Source organism: Prinia subflava, chromosome 5, assembly GCF_021018805.1.
Source record: "Prinia subflava isolate CZ2003 ecotype Zambia chromosome 5, Cam_Psub_1.2, whole genome shotgun sequence".
Taxonomy (NCBI): domain Eukaryota; kingdom Metazoa; phylum Chordata; class Aves; order Passeriformes; family Cisticolidae; genus Prinia; species Prinia subflava.
The window spans coordinates 1,166,425-1,185,126 of NC_086251.1; the positions used below are offsets into that span (position 1 = coordinate 1,166,425).

The 18,702-nt window shown below is 45.2% G+C and overlaps 1 protein-coding gene and 1 long non-coding RNA gene across 2 annotated transcripts; both read right to left on the reverse strand.

The window, feature by feature from the left end:
* Nucleotides 1-493: 493 nt before the first annotated feature.
* On the reverse strand, nt 494-5,110 carry LOC134550520 (uncharacterized). Its single transcript, XR_010080349.1, has 3 exons — nt 5,001-5,110; nt 4,485-4,634; nt 494-2,723 (listed from the first exon to the last, which is right to left on the reverse strand). It is a non-coding gene; the product is annotated as an uncharacterized LOC134550520 (long non-coding RNA).
* A 9,214-nt stretch (nt 5,111-14,324) lies between these two features.
* FADD (Fas associated via death domain) lies at nt 14,325-17,920 on the reverse strand. Its single transcript, XM_063397526.1, has 2 exons — nt 17,249-17,920; nt 14,325-16,938 (listed from the first exon to the last, which is right to left on the reverse strand). Exons 1-2 carry the CDS (start codon nt 17,619-17,621, stop codon nt 16,652-16,654), a joined length of 660 nt encoding a protein of 219 aa, XP_063253596.1. The 5' UTR covers nt 17,622-17,920; the 3' UTR covers nt 14,325-16,651.
* Between the last annotated feature and the right edge of the window lie 782 nt (nt 17,921-18,702).

Below are 18,702 nucleotides of genomic sequence, written 5' to 3' on the forward strand. Positions count from 1 at the left end.
TCCCTGCACAGAAGGTTCTGCAGATTTGTGGCTGGATTTTGTGGATTAATTTATAAACACAACATCTCGACACCTAGCACTGGATAGAAAGGATCACTGAGTCAATCTTCCTTTCCCCACATATGCAATTCTTTGTAGGTTCACCACATTGTGCTCTTTCCCTTTGGTATCTGAGCCTTTAGAGTGAATTTAAGTCACATTCTTTAAGCTTTCCCTATACAGCCGTGAGGTCTAGATTTTTTTTTTTTCCTCCTGAAGTTTCTAATGTAATCCCGTGACTCTGGGAGCTGCAACTTTGAGGAAAAAGCCAAATATGATGAGGCACATTCAAATCATGAGTTCTGCCAAATATTGATCAGCACAGATTTAATGTTGAATATCTGAACAACTGAGAACTCACTTATCAATGTAGGAAGAGTGGCAAAAAAATCCTGAAATGAATTGTTATGAATTAACCTGTACATAGGTAAATGCTTTTATTTATAAGCTTTGATCCAAATTCTACGTGGATGAAGAAGACTTCAGGCTAAGCAGCTGCCAGGGCAGCATCTTCAAAATGACCTGTTCCAGCAAAACCAAAACAAGGCTGGAAAATAAAGTGTAATTTATGGCTGTGTGAACAAACACCATTCCACTTCAACTCATCACACATCAAAAAATGAGAATTAATAATGTTGGTAGGAAGATTGATTTGGCCTGATTTGATTTGTGTTGAACATGAGTCAAATGGAAACTTGATGGATGAAAGGGCAAAAAGTTAAAGACTGTAAAGGACACAGAGTTGATAATCTCTCTCAAACTGGACACGGCAATATATCCAGCCAGATTACCTGATCTCAGAGCCAAGTCATGTGGAATCAATTAATAAGTGAACCTCGGTATTCATGAAGATCCTAAAAGATGGAATAACATTTTCTCTCAGTCTGGGATGCCTTGGAATGTGTGTTTTTCTTTCAAAACTAAGTTTTGTTTTGTCCTTAAATGGTTAAAACCCAAAAAAGAAGATTTGTACTGTGCTATAATCTGGTTTCATTATGAAAGCGAAGAACCTACCACACAATCCTGACCTGAGAATAAATATGGATGAACTCTGTGTATTAATTTTCACTTCACCAGTTTGTTAATAAGGCACAGACAGCCACATGCAGCCTGCTCAGCTCCTCACACCCGTGGCTGGATTTCCCATCTGAGAGGCAGGAGGTTTTATTGCAGACCCTCCTCAGCCTCAAGGAGCTGTCACTCAGTCTCTGTCACCTTCAAATTGCTCTGTACACAAGTTTCAGAGGAGGGTGGAAATGCCAGTGGTTAGGCACTTTTCCTGAGAAATGGGTTTCAGCCTCAGGTGGGAACGGAGTTCCCATGGCATATAAATGTCTGCTACATGAGAAGGAGGTGCTGTAATGAGCCAGGTATTTATTCATGCCCAAAAGGATGGCTTAATCCAAGAGGGAACCTACATCCAGCACATCCTAGCTGAGGAATATGCCTCCCATGTGGCATACTGCAAATACCTTCCTTAGGCACCACGCTCTGAGTGCCACACAGAGCCCAGACTGTGCATACAGCAGAGTTTCTGAGGTGCCACAAAAATATTTGACTTTAAAGCCAATTGCTGCTCCCATGTGCAGTCCACCAAAGCTAGGACCAGATTAGCAGGCAAGGCCAGGACTTGAAATTCTAGAGAAAAAAGTGAATAACCAGATGTTTGTGCTGCACAAAATACACATGGAATGATAGAGTCAGAGCTCCCAGGCTCTGCAGATACCAAAATATTTCCCAGTCCTCTTTACTTTGTAGTACAAGGAAGAGAGTTTCCTTCTTTTTGTTCCTCCTGGGCATGTAACCCAGGATGTACCATCTGACATGAAGAACACCAGCAGCTCAGATCTTTTTAATTAAATGAGTGTGATGTCTCTTGTGTAAGTTCAGCGAGAGGTCTGGCTCCCTGTCTGTGTCTTTAGTGAGATGTAACACTCGTGGATGTGTCTGGAAAGAGCCCCACATACATCAGCTGACAGCAAAGTAATCAGTCCAGAGACCCAGGTTAAATCTCTCTGCACCTCAAAACCCACACGCCGAAATCCAAACAAAGGCTGTTAAAAGCAGGGACGAAAGGAAAAAAAAAAAAAAAAGAAAAAAAAAGTTTCCTTTCCTGTCACATGATAGATTAGATCCTAATGTTTCTCCAAGCTCAGCGAGGCAGGCAGCTCTGCTGCCAGGCGGTGCAGGGGGCGAGGAGCGGGGCCGGAGCTGCTGAGGGCAAACACTCACTGCCCCCGGGATGCTCCCCTGTGCCTCACCCGCCCTTCCCCTGCCCAACGAGGCCTTCACGCCTCATTTGTGCCCAAATTCCCTTTGTGAGCCTCACAGCCACCCCACGCTAGCGCAAAACCTCTGCTGAAAATAGCCCAAGATCGCCCACGCAGTTGTTCTTCCCCCCTCCCGAGCCGAGCTGATGGTACCTTATTTACTCCTTGTCCTTTTCAGATGACTTAATGACTGAGCAGCAAAGTGCATTTTGAACACATTTCAGGCATTTGGTAGCGAAAGGAATAGATGCAAGGACAGGATTTTTGCCAGCAGCGCTCATTATCCTTTTGTCAGTAGATAGACGTGACCTGGACCATTCTGTTGCCATTAAAAAAAGTCTCCAGAGGTTGCTAGACAGAGGAGAGGCTTCGCCTGAGGGAGAAGGGATGAGAGGGAAGAGGCTGGAAGGTGGCCTGTGGAGAAGAGGACAGAGGTAATTAATGGTTATGCCCATGTATAAAGATAAATGCACCAGTAAATGTGTCAGCCCTTGGGCAATGGAAGCCACGACTTCGACAAAGCCCCACACAGTCCTTCACATCGACATTTTATTTGTATCATGTGGGTCTATGTGGATCTGTGCCACATTCAGACAAGTGTCAATCAAGTGGGAATTGGCTGCTCTGAAACTGAAGAGGGTTTTTGACCTGGACTTAGGAAGAAAAGTCTCTACAAAGCAACTGGAGACATGGAGAGGACTCTTAAAAGACCAGATGAACTTACACAATTGATTTTAGTGGGACTCATACCTATGCCAAGACCATAAATGTTTTTCAAATTTAGCTGTTACTCCTGCAACCAAAACCACATATTCTCACTCAAGTACAAACCTGCTGAACTCGACAAGGCTTTCAGCTTAGTTTCAGCTTCAGTTGTGCAATTTGCTGTTCAGAATTATTGCACCTGCTGTCTTTTTTGTATGGGTTTACAGGGGCAGAAATCCCCTTGAGCTAGAAGGAATTTCTAAAGCCAAGTATCATTTATTTCAATCAGAAATTAAATACCCCCCTAATATCCAATTCAAACATGGTACATTCCCTCAGTGTAGATGGATTTCAGCACATCTTCAGATAGTTTATAGCTATAATGAAAGATATCAAGCTAAAAGTGCATTCAGTTGCAAGTTCAGGGCAATAGAGTTGCACATTATTTAGTTAAGCCTTTTTAATAAAATAATATTTTTCAGCAAGGCCATATTCATGTGACATGGCTGTGAATAACATTGGAAGAAGGAACAGAAGGATTCAGAACCAGCTGAGATAATGCAGCTCCTGCACAAGAGCAGGTCTGGATGCATTCCACCTGGCTGACCACCTACAGCATGAACCCATTTACCCTGGGCTGCCTCTGTAATCAGCGGAGCGAGGGAGCCACTCCACGGGAGGAGTGATTCAGACCTTTGGTGTGGCCCGTGAATCACCTGCTCCAGGTGCCTGTCTGTTCCCATGGGCTCCAGAGGGAGCCCAGGGCAGCCGGAGCTGTCCTGGGATGTCTAAAGAGATGAATCTGGGCGTTGGATATAGTGGGAGCAGCACAGCTCGTTGCTGTAGGAAGGGAAGGGAAATGGATGGGATTGTCCACAGAAATGAGCAGGGCTGCTCCTGGCTCCACTGGTGTGGGTTTAGCAGCCCACGGTTTGTCTGTCTCGGTGATTTTAACTGGTCTGCAATTCAATTACTCTGTTTGCAAGGCTGGAGCCTTGAGATTCAGAGCCATGGCAGCCTCTAGGGGTACAGAATTATAGAAACACAGAATGGTTTGGGTCAGAAGGGACCTTAAAGATGATCCAGTTCCAACCCACTGCCATGGGCAGGGACACCTTCCACTATCCCAGGCTGCTCCAAGCCCCATCCAGCCTGGTCCTGAACACCTCCAGGGATGGGGAGTCCATACCCTCTCTGGGCAATCCATGCCAGTGCCTTATCACCCTCTCAGCAAAGAATTTATTTCTTATATCTAGTCTAAATCCATCCTCCTCCAGCTTAAGGCCATTCCCCCTTGTCACTGCATGCCCTTGTCCAAAGTCCCTCTTCATCTCCCTTGTAGCCCTTTTAGGTACTGCAGGGGGGTCTAAAGTCTCCCCAGAGCCTTTTCTTCTCCAGGATGAGCAGTCCCAACTCCCTCAGCCTGTCTTCACTCCCAGAGAAAAGAACAATGTTATTTTTATTCCAAACCTCCTGTATACAGATTGATCCCAGAGTGAAGTCCACAGGCATGGAGCCTTTCACCTCTTCTCTCCTCTCCTCTCTCTTCTCTTGAGAACAAATGGGTTCTACCTGGATCACTTCAATATTGAGGCTTCAGCTTTTAGAATGCTTTGAGACCTGGTGAGAGAAAAATAAAAAGATTGTCTTACTTTAATAACATATTTAATAAACTTCATAAATAGTCCAACTGCAGGGAAACATCAAGGATTTCCATGTGAAGCAACACTTCTGGTCCTGTAAATCAGTGTTAGAGGGAAAAAAATAGGATTTTTTTTTCTGCTTTGTCTGCTGTGCAAAGGCTCCTGCTGTTTCAAGTGGCTTTGGAGTAGGCACTAAGCAAAGTGTACCACAATTTCTGTGTACTCAGTGTCTTCTACTATTAGTAGTAAAATAGATAAAAGCATTTGAAAAATAGAGAGACCTCAAATAGCACTTCAGCCTATTTTTAATCCTTACCTGACTAGATTTCAAGTGATAACATACCTTTCATTACATGCACAGCGCCCACAGCGCCCGCATGAAATTGTTTGCAGCAATCACCACCTTCATTATTCAGATGCACCCTGAATTGAAGCATTCACCTGTGTGTGTGAAGATAATAATGTTGGGAAGGTATTAGTCCCGAATCATATGCATGTGACAGGGCTGAAGCAACCAACTTCAGCTTACAGGCAAATGAAAATGCAAATAACACTTTCAGTGAATCACCAGTTCATGCATGAGTTAGTGTTTATTTTCACCATTTCAGAATTCCCCACTGTCTTCACAGTATTTACTAGGAATATTAATTTGGCTGAGATGGTGACTAGAAACAAAGATGGCCTTGAAATGAAGTCATAAAGCAATCTGCAACAGATAAAAATTATAAAAACTATGGACACTTGCAATGGCACACTGTGTTTGACAAAAAACCATCTCCAGTTTCAAGGTGAACCTAAGGCTCAGATGAAACTGTCTGCCAATAATATGGTGTATTAAAGTGCAGTTGAAGTTCAGTTCCCAGTATTATTTCCTGTTCTGACTAGTGGCAGTTCTGCCTAGACAACCAGGTCATTTCAGACTAAATCTCACCTTTGGCATTTGGAGAAGAGGGTTACTAGGTCAGGATCCAACATGGAAAATGAGTATAGGTATAAGCCAGCTAATGGCAACCATTCAGCTCAGACCACCTACCAGCAGCCTCGAGCAGCAGAGTGACATTTAAAAGCAATCAGAGTCACAGGAAAACCTTCAGGGGAAAAAAGACAATATTTCAGAAAAAGCAGCAGCAAAAAAATATTTGCCAGAGGTGAAAAACCCAAGATCTCTGGGAGCAGTGCTCAAGTTGACTTGAAATACGCATCAAGAAAAATAATGGAAATATAGAAAATGGGGCTTCTTTTGAAGTGAACTCCTAACCCACCTGCTTCTCTACTGGCCTGTCCTTACCCAGTATCATCCCATTGTTGTGAGTGGTCTCACCCTTGGCTTTTGAGGAAAACACTATAACTTTGAGCAAATTCCCTGCAAATCCAGAAACTCAGAGCACACAGCCTGGATGAGACATGCTGTGGAGAGGAGATCCTCATGGAGAAGGCAGGATCCTCTCTAATGCAAAGGAGCAGGAGCTGCCCTTGCACTGCCTTGCTCCTATGGATAATCCCTACTGCTGGACTCACAGTGCCCTAAAGTAAGGCAGTTTTAGGATTACTGTCTGAAATTTTAATTCTAGTGCTGCCATGATACCCTAGTTTTGAGATTAATATTTTAAGGGTGCTCAAGTCCTTATGGAACCATCTGTTATTTTAATAACGAATAAAAGCACAGTGAAGCCTTGCATCCCTTCTTGGCTGGCAGAGTGTCTGTCACTAGTCTGGTCCAACTTACCTTTCCTCTACACAAGAAATCCCCTCTGTAAAATTTATGGTCAGCTCATCCTGCCTCCTCCAGCTGCAGTCAGGCTTTGTGTGTGCAGCCTGTGCTGCTCAAGCCATCCCCGTGGGTCACCCCGAGTTCAGGCTCCTTGCAGGAATGTCTTTATCTGCACCTGAGGTTTCATCCCGTGTGTCCTCAGCTGCCTTGGAGGTCTCCACATGTCATCTTTTGACTCAGCTACCAACAAAAGCTTTGCCCCTGCCTTGTTCCAGATAACACTCCTAGTCACTAAGTGTTCCTTTTCCCTTTTTCTCTTTGCCTGAATGCCCGTGTTCCTTTGCACAGAGGTATTTACACAGCTTTTGTCAAATTACAACTAATTAAGGCTGGCTGTTGCTAAATAAAAAGTCATTTACTATCTAGCTGCTGAAGGTAAGGTGACATGGCATCTAACTTGGAAAAAAAAACAAAAGAGAGAAAGGTATGAAAGGTGGTCCTTGCCCTGCTCTTGGTCAGGAATCATCATTTCTAGCAAGGTGAACAACAGCTGAACAAATCTTGCCATTGTCTTACACTAATCCTTAAATGAAGTGAGAATAACAGATGTAAGATATAAAAGGGAATAACTCACAATAGAAGAAACCAGCAGCCCTGATATTGTTCATCTGTGCTGCAACAAGCAGGGGAACTGATCTATTCCGAGGCTGAATTCCCCGTTCTCCTGAACACAGTTCATATATTAAAGACCCTTTGACCACACCATCTGTTTGCACTGTAATCCACATCTAAAAGAGTCAACAGAAATATTGACTCACGACCTGGTTCTAGCTTAGGCCTGCGAGTTAAGCTCCCTCAACACACACAGGCTTTTGCACAAAGAGCTACAGGAACACTCCTCACCTTTTCCTTTCCTGCTACAATCAATCATCCAGCACTCCAAACAAAGCTCAGGTCCTCCCCCAAATGCAAACAACACCTCCCCTTTGTCTCTCAAACGACTTTAAATAACAATGCCTAAAACTTCCAGGAATCATTAGCATTTCTTTATGCACAAATGGGAAATATTAAGTCTAGCCAAGGTGAGATTAATCTGGCAGTTTCAGTCTGGTGAAGCGCTGCCCTCGCCACAAAAGCCATCGAGGAACTTGGCACTGACTTGCCCTTTGTACTTTCTACCTGTGAAACCAAAGGCTGAAGTGGCAGGGGCTCACCTGCTTCGTGCTGGGATCATTTAGGGCACTGGAAAAGCACAAGCAGAGCAACAGAAGGACTCCCCCTTTTACTCTGGCCACGTATAATTTCTAAATTTTTTCTGTTAGATAGTTTCTTCGATGTCTCCAGCTGCTGCCTGCAAAAGAGAACAGAAGGTTAATTTCAGCATCATGGGTTTTGTATTGACCCAAAACTCCAGACTGAAGGAAAATGCTGAAAATCACAGAAACTGCTCTAGTGTACACCAGGAATTAAGCCAATTCTTGCATTTAACTTGTGAGAATAAAACAATGGCTCAAAATCACTCCTGCTCTGGCTGATCCTGGAGATGCAGCAGCTGGCTCTGAATTTGTACTTATTGTTAATGAGTTGGCCCAGAATTACCAACAGTTTGCTTCTAACAGAGTTATGCTGCTCTTGGAGATTGCCATAGGGATCTATTTCCTTACAGACACAGTACAGAGCATATAAGGGAGAGACAGAAGTTGAAGAAGGAGTATTGAGAAATAGCCCTGTCAGGAAAATCTTGTTTTCCAGATTATATCAAATAACTTTACTGAAGGGCGTGTGTGCATATGGAAACACACACTGTACACACACAGATATGTGGATACACACACAAGCATATCAGGATTTGGGAGACAGGTAATTTTCATGCCCAATACTTTCTTTCTCTCCTGTAATTAAAAGTGCAGTTTCCTTTCACCCAAATAACATGGCACCAGTTTGATTTTAATATATCTTTAAGCCATGTACAAACAGTGAGGTTCCTTGCATGAATATTCAGCATTTGCCTGCCACATGCCCATGGATATTCAGCAAATAAAGGAATATTCAGGCATAAGTGATACAACAAAAACTTCTGTAGTACCAGATTTTTGCTGTAAACAGAATCATCAAATTTTATGCCAGCTAAATCCGTGATAATTTAAATTTTTATCTGTCAAATCCAGCAATGCTTTGCTGGATTGGGTTGTTTTATCCTGCCAAGGTCAGAATGTTTAGTAACAGCAATGGGGACGGCTCCTGACTCCCAGTTTTCATGGAGATAGCATGTCTCAGCTAAAGCCAAAATGCTGCAGAAAAGCCTCTGTATCCAGACACCAGCTAGGTCATAGCAAGGTTTCCGAGTGCACAAAGGAAGGGTTTTTCCAGCTCCTAGGGTTCACTTTGGTTGCATGATTTACAGGCTTTTTTTGTCTGCCTTTAATAATGCCACCTTTGTAGTACCAAAATACACGGCCGAGAGAAGCTGGCAGCTCCCTGTGGCCTGCAGCTCCCCCATTCCTTCTCTTTGCATGGGAAAAGAAAATAACAATAACCAAACCAGGAAGCTGCCAGTGCTGCTGTGACATCTGCAATGATAATGCTGCAAAACCAGGATACTCCCTGACCTGCATACAGGTACCCTGGCAATTCCATCCGTGCCCATTTTTGCCTAGCTGAGGGTGTCGTGGCCCATTTGAATGCATTAAAAACCACAGGAACAGGCTGTCTGAATAGCCAGGGGTGATTCAAGAACTGTCAGAGTCCTCTTCAAACCACCGAGAAAAAGAGTGTTTGTCCTCCCTCAGGACTGCGTGTTGGAATTATTCAGCATTTAATGATGAGTTGGGGGATGAGTTTGTGGGAAGGAGATAAGGGATGACAGTAACCTTTTAAAGGAGAAAATGGGACAAGCCTGTGGGGCACTCCAGGTATCCTTTAAATAAAAGAAACTGGAATCTGATTTCTCTATAATTCCTCTGAATTAGCCTGTGGGAACTTCTCAGCCCTCATAAAACAAATTGAGCTCCCCACAAGTCAGACCCGAGGAACAGACATCAGACTCACTGGTGAGGCCCCTTCTGGCAGAAGACCTGGCTCAAACCTATTTGAATCACCTATTAGTAAACAAATCACCTTCAAAAAAAGGCAGTTCCACCTAAATCCTATCAAACCTAATAGTAACAAACCATAAACCAGTGAAAATGCTAACCTAGGAAATGGACAGGTGTGTGTGAAGCAAACTCTGGATTTTCAAAGGTGTTGGTTGACATTAAATTTGGATAAGTAGCTGTGTGTGATGACATCTTCTCTGAGACTGTTGGTCTAGACACCTCTGTAAAATCCTCAATTCACAGGAGTCAAATCTGCCTTTGGCTTTCAAACTGCTTTCACACTGCTCAGCATCTTACCCAGTGCATGTGATTACAGAAGAATCAGGAACTTCTAGAGTTGAGGATTCCCCTCTCTGACGAGGATTCCTGCCTCCATTCCCACTTGAAGGCAAATTAGGTGAAAGGAGGAGACATTCCTAGGAAGAAAGTAATGATTATGTTACCTTATGCCATGCTCCAGCTGCTTTTAGTTACCCCAGTGGCTGGAGGGAGCACAGGATCAGTTCCATATGCTGAGGAGCTCACGGATTATTTGGAACCCTGGCTAAGCCTTACGAACACAGTCCTCTAAAAGAGAGTACAACATTTAATAGCCCTGAAAATTCACAGGGCCAGATGTGGAATTTGACATTCTGATTTCAATATTCAGACATGAGTTTTTTCACATGAAGTTGGGGTGGGTTTTTCAGATTTTTTGTGGTAAAAAGCAGAATGTGGTCTACAGAAAATTGAATGAGCAAGTCCACAGTGAATAACTTGATTATGTGGCACCTAACAGAGCTGCATACAGCCGTTAGCCAGAAATGTGCACTTTGCTGGCTTTAGCTCTAATTAGTTTTAATTCATCTGCATATATATTAGCTGCTTCATGCACAAACATGCAGCTACACGCACGAGATGGAGCTTTGCCATTCCAGCTGGAAACAGAAATGGGAGCACCCTGGTGCTGAGGACAAAAAACCCCCATCTATTTCTTAATATTTAGCCCTGCTGTGTCACACGTCTTGTTCCAGGGAGAAGGGGAACTGAGGGAATTGGCCAAGAAGTTTCATTTCCATTCCTGCCCTGGGATTTCAGGTTCCTGGCATGGTCAGAGTGGGGAGTGCAGCAAATCCCAGTCAGTGGGAGCTTCCCAGCGCCGTGGGGCTGGCTGGGCTGGCTGGAGGCAGCAGCCACATGCCCCGTGGGCTGCCCTGCACTGGGACTGCCATGGCAACCCTGGCTCTGGGGGGAATTCAGGCTAGCCCGCCCTTCCCACGTCAGGGACTCGGCGGCCGAGAGCCTGTGAATAAATTCTGCTTACGCCGAGCAGAACATAAATTAAACAATGTGGGATGCGAGGCACAGACCTGCTGGTGCTGCACCCTGTTAATTCACGTTTTCTCGGCGATTTCTGGTTCAAAATTTGGCATTATGCCTGGGAGTGACAGACAGCACCTCTCGGGAGATGACTGGGAGGGAAACAAGGATAAGATTTAGCTCAGTTGTTCACACACAGACAGACATTAATAGCAAGAAAGTTTTATAGTTTCATTTTTATGTCAAACCTTTCTCACACTTTATATGCTCACTGTCTATAAAATCTAGTACCAGGTCTGCATACAAAAATCACCTATTTTTGTACAGAAATTTAAACTTTGGACATTCCTTTTGCCACAGGTGGTGTGTACGCTTGCAGAAGAGCTGCTACAACCCTTTTACAAGTTAGACCACAATGAGAACTGCTCAGATTAAATTCTGCAAATCTTCTTTTTTTTTAAGTTAATACTCCTGCTGTGATCAATAGGACTAGCAGAACTAAGAAAGGGAGGAGAAAACATTTTAAAAATTGTGAGCATTTTTAATGGCCAAATGATTGCTTTCTGTAGAAGTTCTCCGTGCTCACCTGTAAATAAAAGCCAGGCTCAACCTGTAAATAAAACATCTCCCACAGAAAGTCCCAGCTGGGTGTTTCTTACCTCTCCAATGACAGTGGTCCAGTTTTATGTCTCTGTAACTTCCCACAGCACCTGTGCCTGCTCTGAAGGCTTGAACATTATGTAGTAAATAAAAACCACCAGTCTGACAGCTTTTTGTAGCATTCAGCAGAGACACAAAGCTGCTTTCCTTAGCAAAGGCACTTTTTTATTATATTGTGCTGGAGACGCCTCAAGACCTCCCTCGGAGCTGTTATTTTTTATAGGGTAGAGAACACACACAAACCCCTTCACTTTGCTACAAGAGCTGCTGGCTGTGAGAGCTGCCTGCAGTTCTGTGCCCTGCCCCAACACAGCCCAAGAAACCCGAATAAAGGAGAGCTCAGCTGCCCTCCACGCAGGAACTGCACACACAGAGCACCTGGAAAAGGCTTCCAGCTCCCCAAACTGATCAAGGCAGAGAAATTACCGAATTCAGACTCAACCAGGATGGCCAGCTCCAGGGATTTTCATGGTGTCTGTTACATCACGTCTCACAAGAACAAGCCTGTTGTTTTCACTTCAGCCTGCTTTAGGAGAGGCATGTGTAATGCCCTCAGGAATGAGGCAGGGGCAGGAATGGTGCTGTGGACGGGGCTGTTTAATGATTAAGGGTTGGTTCCCCGCACATTCCCACGCAGAGACCTGCGTGACTCTGCCTTTCCCAGCAGCTGAGGAAAGCCCTGCTTCCTCCTCTCCCTGAACCTGCAGTTCCCCGTACACATTGCAACACACCCTGTTCCTGTGGAGCAACCCTCGGCTGAGGCAGTTTTTACTGAAACACAGATTCTCCAAAAGCTGCTGGACCTCTACTCACAACTCCTTCCCCTCAGCTCACCCCCACACTTCCTATTTTTATGGTTGAAACAGCTGATTCCTCTCATTCCACCAGAGCACCAAAACACTGCCAGAGAAAAGCAATAAACCAAAGAGGGAGGACAACCTCGAAAAATAATTGTGCTGGAACACATTTTAAGGATATAGGTGATTCATGAAGAAGGGCACAAGGCAGTGATTAGAAATAAATTTGAATTGAAAAATACTCAGCCAAAAAGCCTGAATTAAGAACATGCTGAGCACCAGAGAGAGCTCGGAGACACAGTCTGTGTTATTAAGCTTTCTGCATTAAACAATTAAATGAAGCAATTAGATTTCAGAAAGGAGACAATTATTTTAGGAATGAAACAAAGGCTGGAGGAAATGCAGCTGCCTGAGTGTGGAGAATGGAGAAAAGGAAACCAAAGCATTGTCTTTGAAATGTTCACAACAACCAATTTGTGTAAGAGGATTGTTAATTAATGGTCTAGAAATTACTTTTAACTCAGTAATGAAAAGAATGCAATTTAAAAAAAAGAAAAACACCTCAATATGTGATTATAATTGATATCTGCAAAAATCTTAGGCAATGGCAAGCAAGTGCTGAAAGGGACTGAGCAGTGACATGGAAAAACAATCCTCCAAGATGAGAATTCTCCTGAGATGGCACTTTAAACACACCGCATGTTTTGATGTGCTGTTTTCTCAAGGCTGTGAGGAAAGATTACTCTCAGGAGACCAAAAGGAAAAAGGTTTGAGTAATCCCTCACAGGCAGATAGTCTTGCAGAGCATCCTAAAGGATTTGATAAAATGGGCAATTAAGTTATTTGTCTTACTCATTCACAGCTTTAAGTGCAGGCTGATACTCCACAGAGCACCCAAGCCTGTCAATTCATTCTGAGCACGTCCTCTAAAAGCCTGACCAAGCTTAGGCTAAACCAGAAGCCGGGGTTTTAATTAATTATAAAACAAATTGCTTTGGTTTGGAAAGATGGGTGTCTGTCAGGAGAACTGGAGTTTCCCTTGGAATGGAGAATATAAAACCTCCTCCCTCCAAATTATTACAATTTTGCAATTAGGAGCTTTCAGGCAAAAGTATGGGAATAGGAATAACACATTCACTAGGAATATTAAAAAACACAAATGCAGTCATTAAAAAAAAAACAAACAAGCAAGCAAACAAACAAAAGTCCTAGAAAACCCTGACAGAGTCAGGAATACGACCTGACACCCTGTGGGCCAGGGTGGTGGGAGCAGCCCAAAGAAATCCTCCTGCAGTGACAGATGTGGCTCTGTTGGAGCAGAGATGATCCTGCAGACAGGTTCAGTGGTGGTGAGATGAGTCCAGTCTTCCTCTGGGAATCCAGTGGAGAAGAGGAATGTCTGGGGTCCCTGTGTCCCTGTTTTTATCTGGGTAGGGAATGGTTGGTTCCTCCCCAGCATCTCCAATGGGATGATGCAATGTGTCATGGCACTGGTGAGCCTGAATGGCCATTAACAGAAGATACCCTCTGGAGGGTGGACAAAGTTGGTGAAAGAAATAAAAAACAGTGCCCCATCTGATTTTAACAGGTGGTCTGTTATCAGAAGGCATCCACCCTCCTCCCCCTGGAGTTACAAGAGATAAAGAAAAAAGAAACCATCCCCCAAATGCTTTCTACAGATGAAATAGAATACAAATTTTTTTCGATTACATAACCCAAGACACAAATATAACGTCCTTAGCACAGCATGGCTAGCAGAGGAAAAGAGAAGGAAGCCTGCCCACAGGCAGCCTGTCTTCCAAGCACACTGGGATTCGAATTTAGGCTCCTGAGGGCTGGCAGGGAATCTTTTTTTCCTTACACCTCCCTGAGTGACAGCATTCAAACGCTGCTGCCGCTGGCAAAGTGCAGCCTGTTTAGCACTTGTGAGAAACTCAAGGACAAAACACTTTGCTTTTTGTCTTTCATGTCCCAAGAAGGGCACTGGTAACACAATGCCTGCTTAGCACCACTCCTTGCTTTCAAAGTGTCCTTAAAATCCACTTTCTCTCAGAGATCTCACTGCAGACAGCAATCCCATCAAACAAGAAAAAACGCCTGTTCCATTTATTTTTAAGGAATTATATTTAATGAAATGTACACAGAATTATACAATATAAAACTTAGATTCAAGTTATAAAAATATGCATATAAGTTTAAGGTGTTTAATTCGAAAATAGAACATTCTCCACTGGATCAGAAAACATTCCCTTACAAATGGCACTCTTTATCCCTCCTCCCAATAAAAAGATTTTGTTCCCTTCATTAGAACTGATTTTGGTTTCACATAAACAACCCTTTAATCTCTCATAAAAAGAGTCTTAATTAGCCCTCAGGTATGGCACAGATTGATGTAGTCTAGGTCATGGCTTTCAGACACAGTAAAAAGATGTAAAAAATCCCTGAAGAAACAAGAGGGTTTTATCTCCTGAAACAGAACATTTCTTGTAGCTGATGAGTGCTTGGCTACAACCAACAGGTTACTCCAACTGATTCCTAAAATATCCTGGCTGTATGCAGTAGGCAGTATGCTCTTCCTATTCCACATAAATCTCCTTGGTAAGGCAGAAGACATCAGAAGTGGATAAGAAAAGCACTTCAGCAGAGAGATTGGACTTGGAGCTGTTGCAGAGCTGTTTGAGCACTCACATAACTCATCCTGCTCCCTTCCACTCCTCTGCTCCGCTCCCAGGGAGTGCTCAGAGGCAGGAAGGAAAAACTGCTGGAGCAATCCTTTTCTTTAGATACTGCAGAATGGACACTCCTGGTGTCTGTGAAACACAAATCTCCAAAACACCTGAGCTGTGTTCAGCTTAAGATCAGCATCTCCTCCTGGAGAGCCTGGAATTGACAACTGATAGAAGTAAAGGGAAAAAGAACTTGGAGAACTCCGCCTTCCCAAAAGGTTGGCAACTCTTTTGCTTGGATACAACCACTGATACTTAATATACCAGAATTGGAAAGACACTGAGAATCAGCACACAATCCTGGGCAAGGAGGGACCTAAAAGATCATCCAGTTCCAACCAGTGACTCCTTCCACTCGACCAGGTTGCTCCAAGTCCCATCCAGCCTGGCCCTGAGCACTTCTGGGAATGCGGAGAAGAATCACTGAAGGGAAAAAAACCCTGACAGAAATGATTTTTCTATCATGTCAATTTACAGCAGTTCCCACTAACTGCAATTAAGCATTCAAGCCTCACTGTTTGAGCAAGAAGCACCAATGAAAACTCGGAAATTGTCAGTGTCACGACGTTTGTGCAGAGCAGTGACAGGTTATGTGCTGACACCTGGCCTTCACAGCAAAGGCACCACGTAAAAACAACTTGGAAAGAGCTGGAAGCCCCACAGGTGCAGCAGCAATAAAACCTCTTCCAGTATCACGCCAGGCACTTGGGAGATGTTTGCAGAAACACAGGATCCTACAGCTGTTCACAGCAATGATTTCATGGGGTTCTCCCCCTGAGGCCTCCACAGCCCTGCATGTCCTGGGCTGTGCAGTTGTGCAATTTCTCCAGCCTCAGCTCAGAGGTGAAGGCCACTGACTCAAGTTTGTTCCAGATGAAAGCTGAGGGCTGAATCTGACACAGGTTCATGAATGCTGTTCCCTCTGTGAGTGGCTCCCACCTTCCAGCACACACGAGCAGCCTCTGTGACACAGGTCATGGAAGGACTCCCAGCCAGGAGCCCCAAGGCATTCACAGCTTAGCAGAGAGGCTGCTCTCAACATCTGTCAGACACAATCTCTTGGGCAGTTTCAGGAGAACGCTTCCTTCAGGGTGCTGAAGGCACTTGGTGCAGATATTTGATTTCATTTCCAAACCTAGGCACATTTTTTCCAATATTGAATTAATGTCCCTCTTGCACTGCAGTCTGAGGTTACAGTTGTCTTAATATCCTTTCATGGAGAGCAAATATATTTGACAAATTACTGAAGATATTATCTTACGCTACTCCAAAAGAAAATCCAGCACCCAGCTGAAAGGTTTCCTCCTTCTCCCTTTCACACTGTATTTATAATAGGCCATTAAAAAAAAAATCCAACCTCCCCGTGAAATTTTAAATTCTGGTTGCCTCAGAAGTATCCCATGGATGTATTTCCAGTGGAGATGCATCTAAAAAATTCCTGCAGCAAAGCACATCTTTCCAGGTGAGTGGCAGAACAAAAGCATGAGAATTTCTATAAAACAGAGTTCAGATCTTGTGAAAGTTAAAATACCTTGAAAGAAGCATCAAACTACTTCCTGAAAGGAATCTGTTTCCATGTCAATTTTCACCTGAGCACAAATGAACTTATTAAGGCACATAAACGGCATGAGAAGCCACCAGTGATAATTATTTTGGTTCAGAAGAGATGAAGGCACTCTTTTTGCATGCATAGTTTTACTCTGATTTCATCTGGTTCCAGTGTTCAGCTGTGAGATCTTCTCTTCAACCCTGTCTGCCACCAAATTCAGGTTGCAGCCCCGGAGAGCTTTTATCAAGTCAGCCACCTTTGCATCCTTCCCCTTCCACCTCTGCCACTCCCGGAGTGCCTGGAAAAGCTGTTCATACAATTTAAGTGGATAGGCTGCCTCTATCCTCTCCAGCTTCACCTCTGGCATCCCAAGTGCTCGCATCAGCTTCTTCCACTCTCTGCCAACATTGTCACAGATAACATCAATAGCTGCCTTCAGGAGACCTGAAACAGCAGAATCCAGTTAGCCACAGATTTACTAAGAAACACGAGAAAATGTTTAGAAGTTGCTGGTTTTGTCTCAGCAAAATGCCACTAGTTTTGTTACACCACAGGTGCTGAGAGAAAAGCCACCGACAGACTTGCAATCCCAAAAGACAAAAGAAAAGGAAGATAAAAAAGAGGGGGGAAAATGTCACCCCGGAAAGACGTTTTTATACACATTTACCGGGGTTGCTGGGGAGCGATATATACGCAGGTCTAACTATATATATAAAACTACATATATATGTGTGTGTGTGTGTAATCCACTTACATTTTTCATGCTCATCTGGCTGATCACCAGGGTCGTGAGGCTCTTCCTCTTCGAACTGCACCACCAGTGACAGCAAATCGCGCCTGTTGTTGTGCTGCAGCAGCTCCTTCAGCAGCTTCAGGTTGTCCCTCGTGATCTCCTCCTGCTCTATCAGGATGCTGAAGAGCTCCTGGCCGCTTTGCACCGCGTCCAGCTTTCGCTTCCCAATTTTGCCCTTGCAGAGGAACTTCATGTCGGAGAGCTCCTCGGCCGACAGCCCCGCGGAGATGGAGTGCAGCAGGCTCCGCAAAGGATCCAGCGCGCCGGGGCCCGGCACAGCCCGCGCGGGGGGCATTGCGTCGGCCTGTCCCAATCCTCCGCAGGGGAAATCCATTCCTGTTGGCGCAGAGGGACGTCCCGGGAACACGGAGGGACACCGGGGGGACACCGGGGGACACCGGAGGGACACCGGAGGGACACGGGAGGGACACCGGAGGGACACGGGAGGGACACCGGAGGGGCAGCGCGGAGCCGGCCCGGCCCGGCCCGCAGCGATGGCCGCGGCGCGCGCACGGAACTGACGTCACCCAGCGGCTTTCCCGCCGCTGCCCGCCCCAAGATGGCGGCCGCGCGCCGCCCCTGAGGGGAGGGCTGCACTCACTGGCCGCCGCCGCCGCCTCAGCCGGGCTTGGGGACCCCCACCCCGACCCGAACCCCTCCCGAGGCGAACGGGCTTGTTTGGTGCTGCTGGATGTGTGTTGGAGCCGAGCTCGGCTGCAGGAGAAGCCGCGGTGGCTCAGCGCCTCAGCCCTGGCCGGGTAACAGCATCCCAGAATCACACAATCACAGAACTACAAAATCAATTCGCTTGGGAAAGGCCTCGGAGATTATCGAGTGCAATCTGTGACCGAACAGCACCATGTCAATCAGAGCATGGCAAATCCAGCACATCCACACCCAGCCTTCTGTTAAACACTTCCAGGGACAGTGACTCCACCGCCTCTCTGGGCAGGCCATTCCCATGTCTGCGATGTCTGCCCTTCCTGCAAAGAAATTCTTCCTAATATCCAACCTAAACCTCTCCTGCTGAAGCTTAGACTATGTCTTCTTGTCCTGTCACTTGTCTGGGAGCAGAGCCCGACCCCCCCGCTGTCCCCTCCTGTCAGGAGCTGTGCAGAGCCACAGGGTCCCCCCTGAGCCCCCTTTTCTCCAGGCTGAGCCCATTTCCAGCTCCCTCAGCCTCCCCTGGGGCTCCAGACCCTTCCCCAGCTCCATTCCCTTCCCTGGACCTGCTCCAGCCCCTCCATGTCCTTCCTGAATCGAGGAACCCGCACCAGGACACAAGACTCAAGGTATGACCTCACCAGTCTAAGCCTGAAGCTGGGGGAAACTGCAGATTCCATGTTTAATACTGAATTACTGGACTTGTTGTGAACACCTACGCCTATAAGGGTTAATTTCTGTGGGGTTTTTTT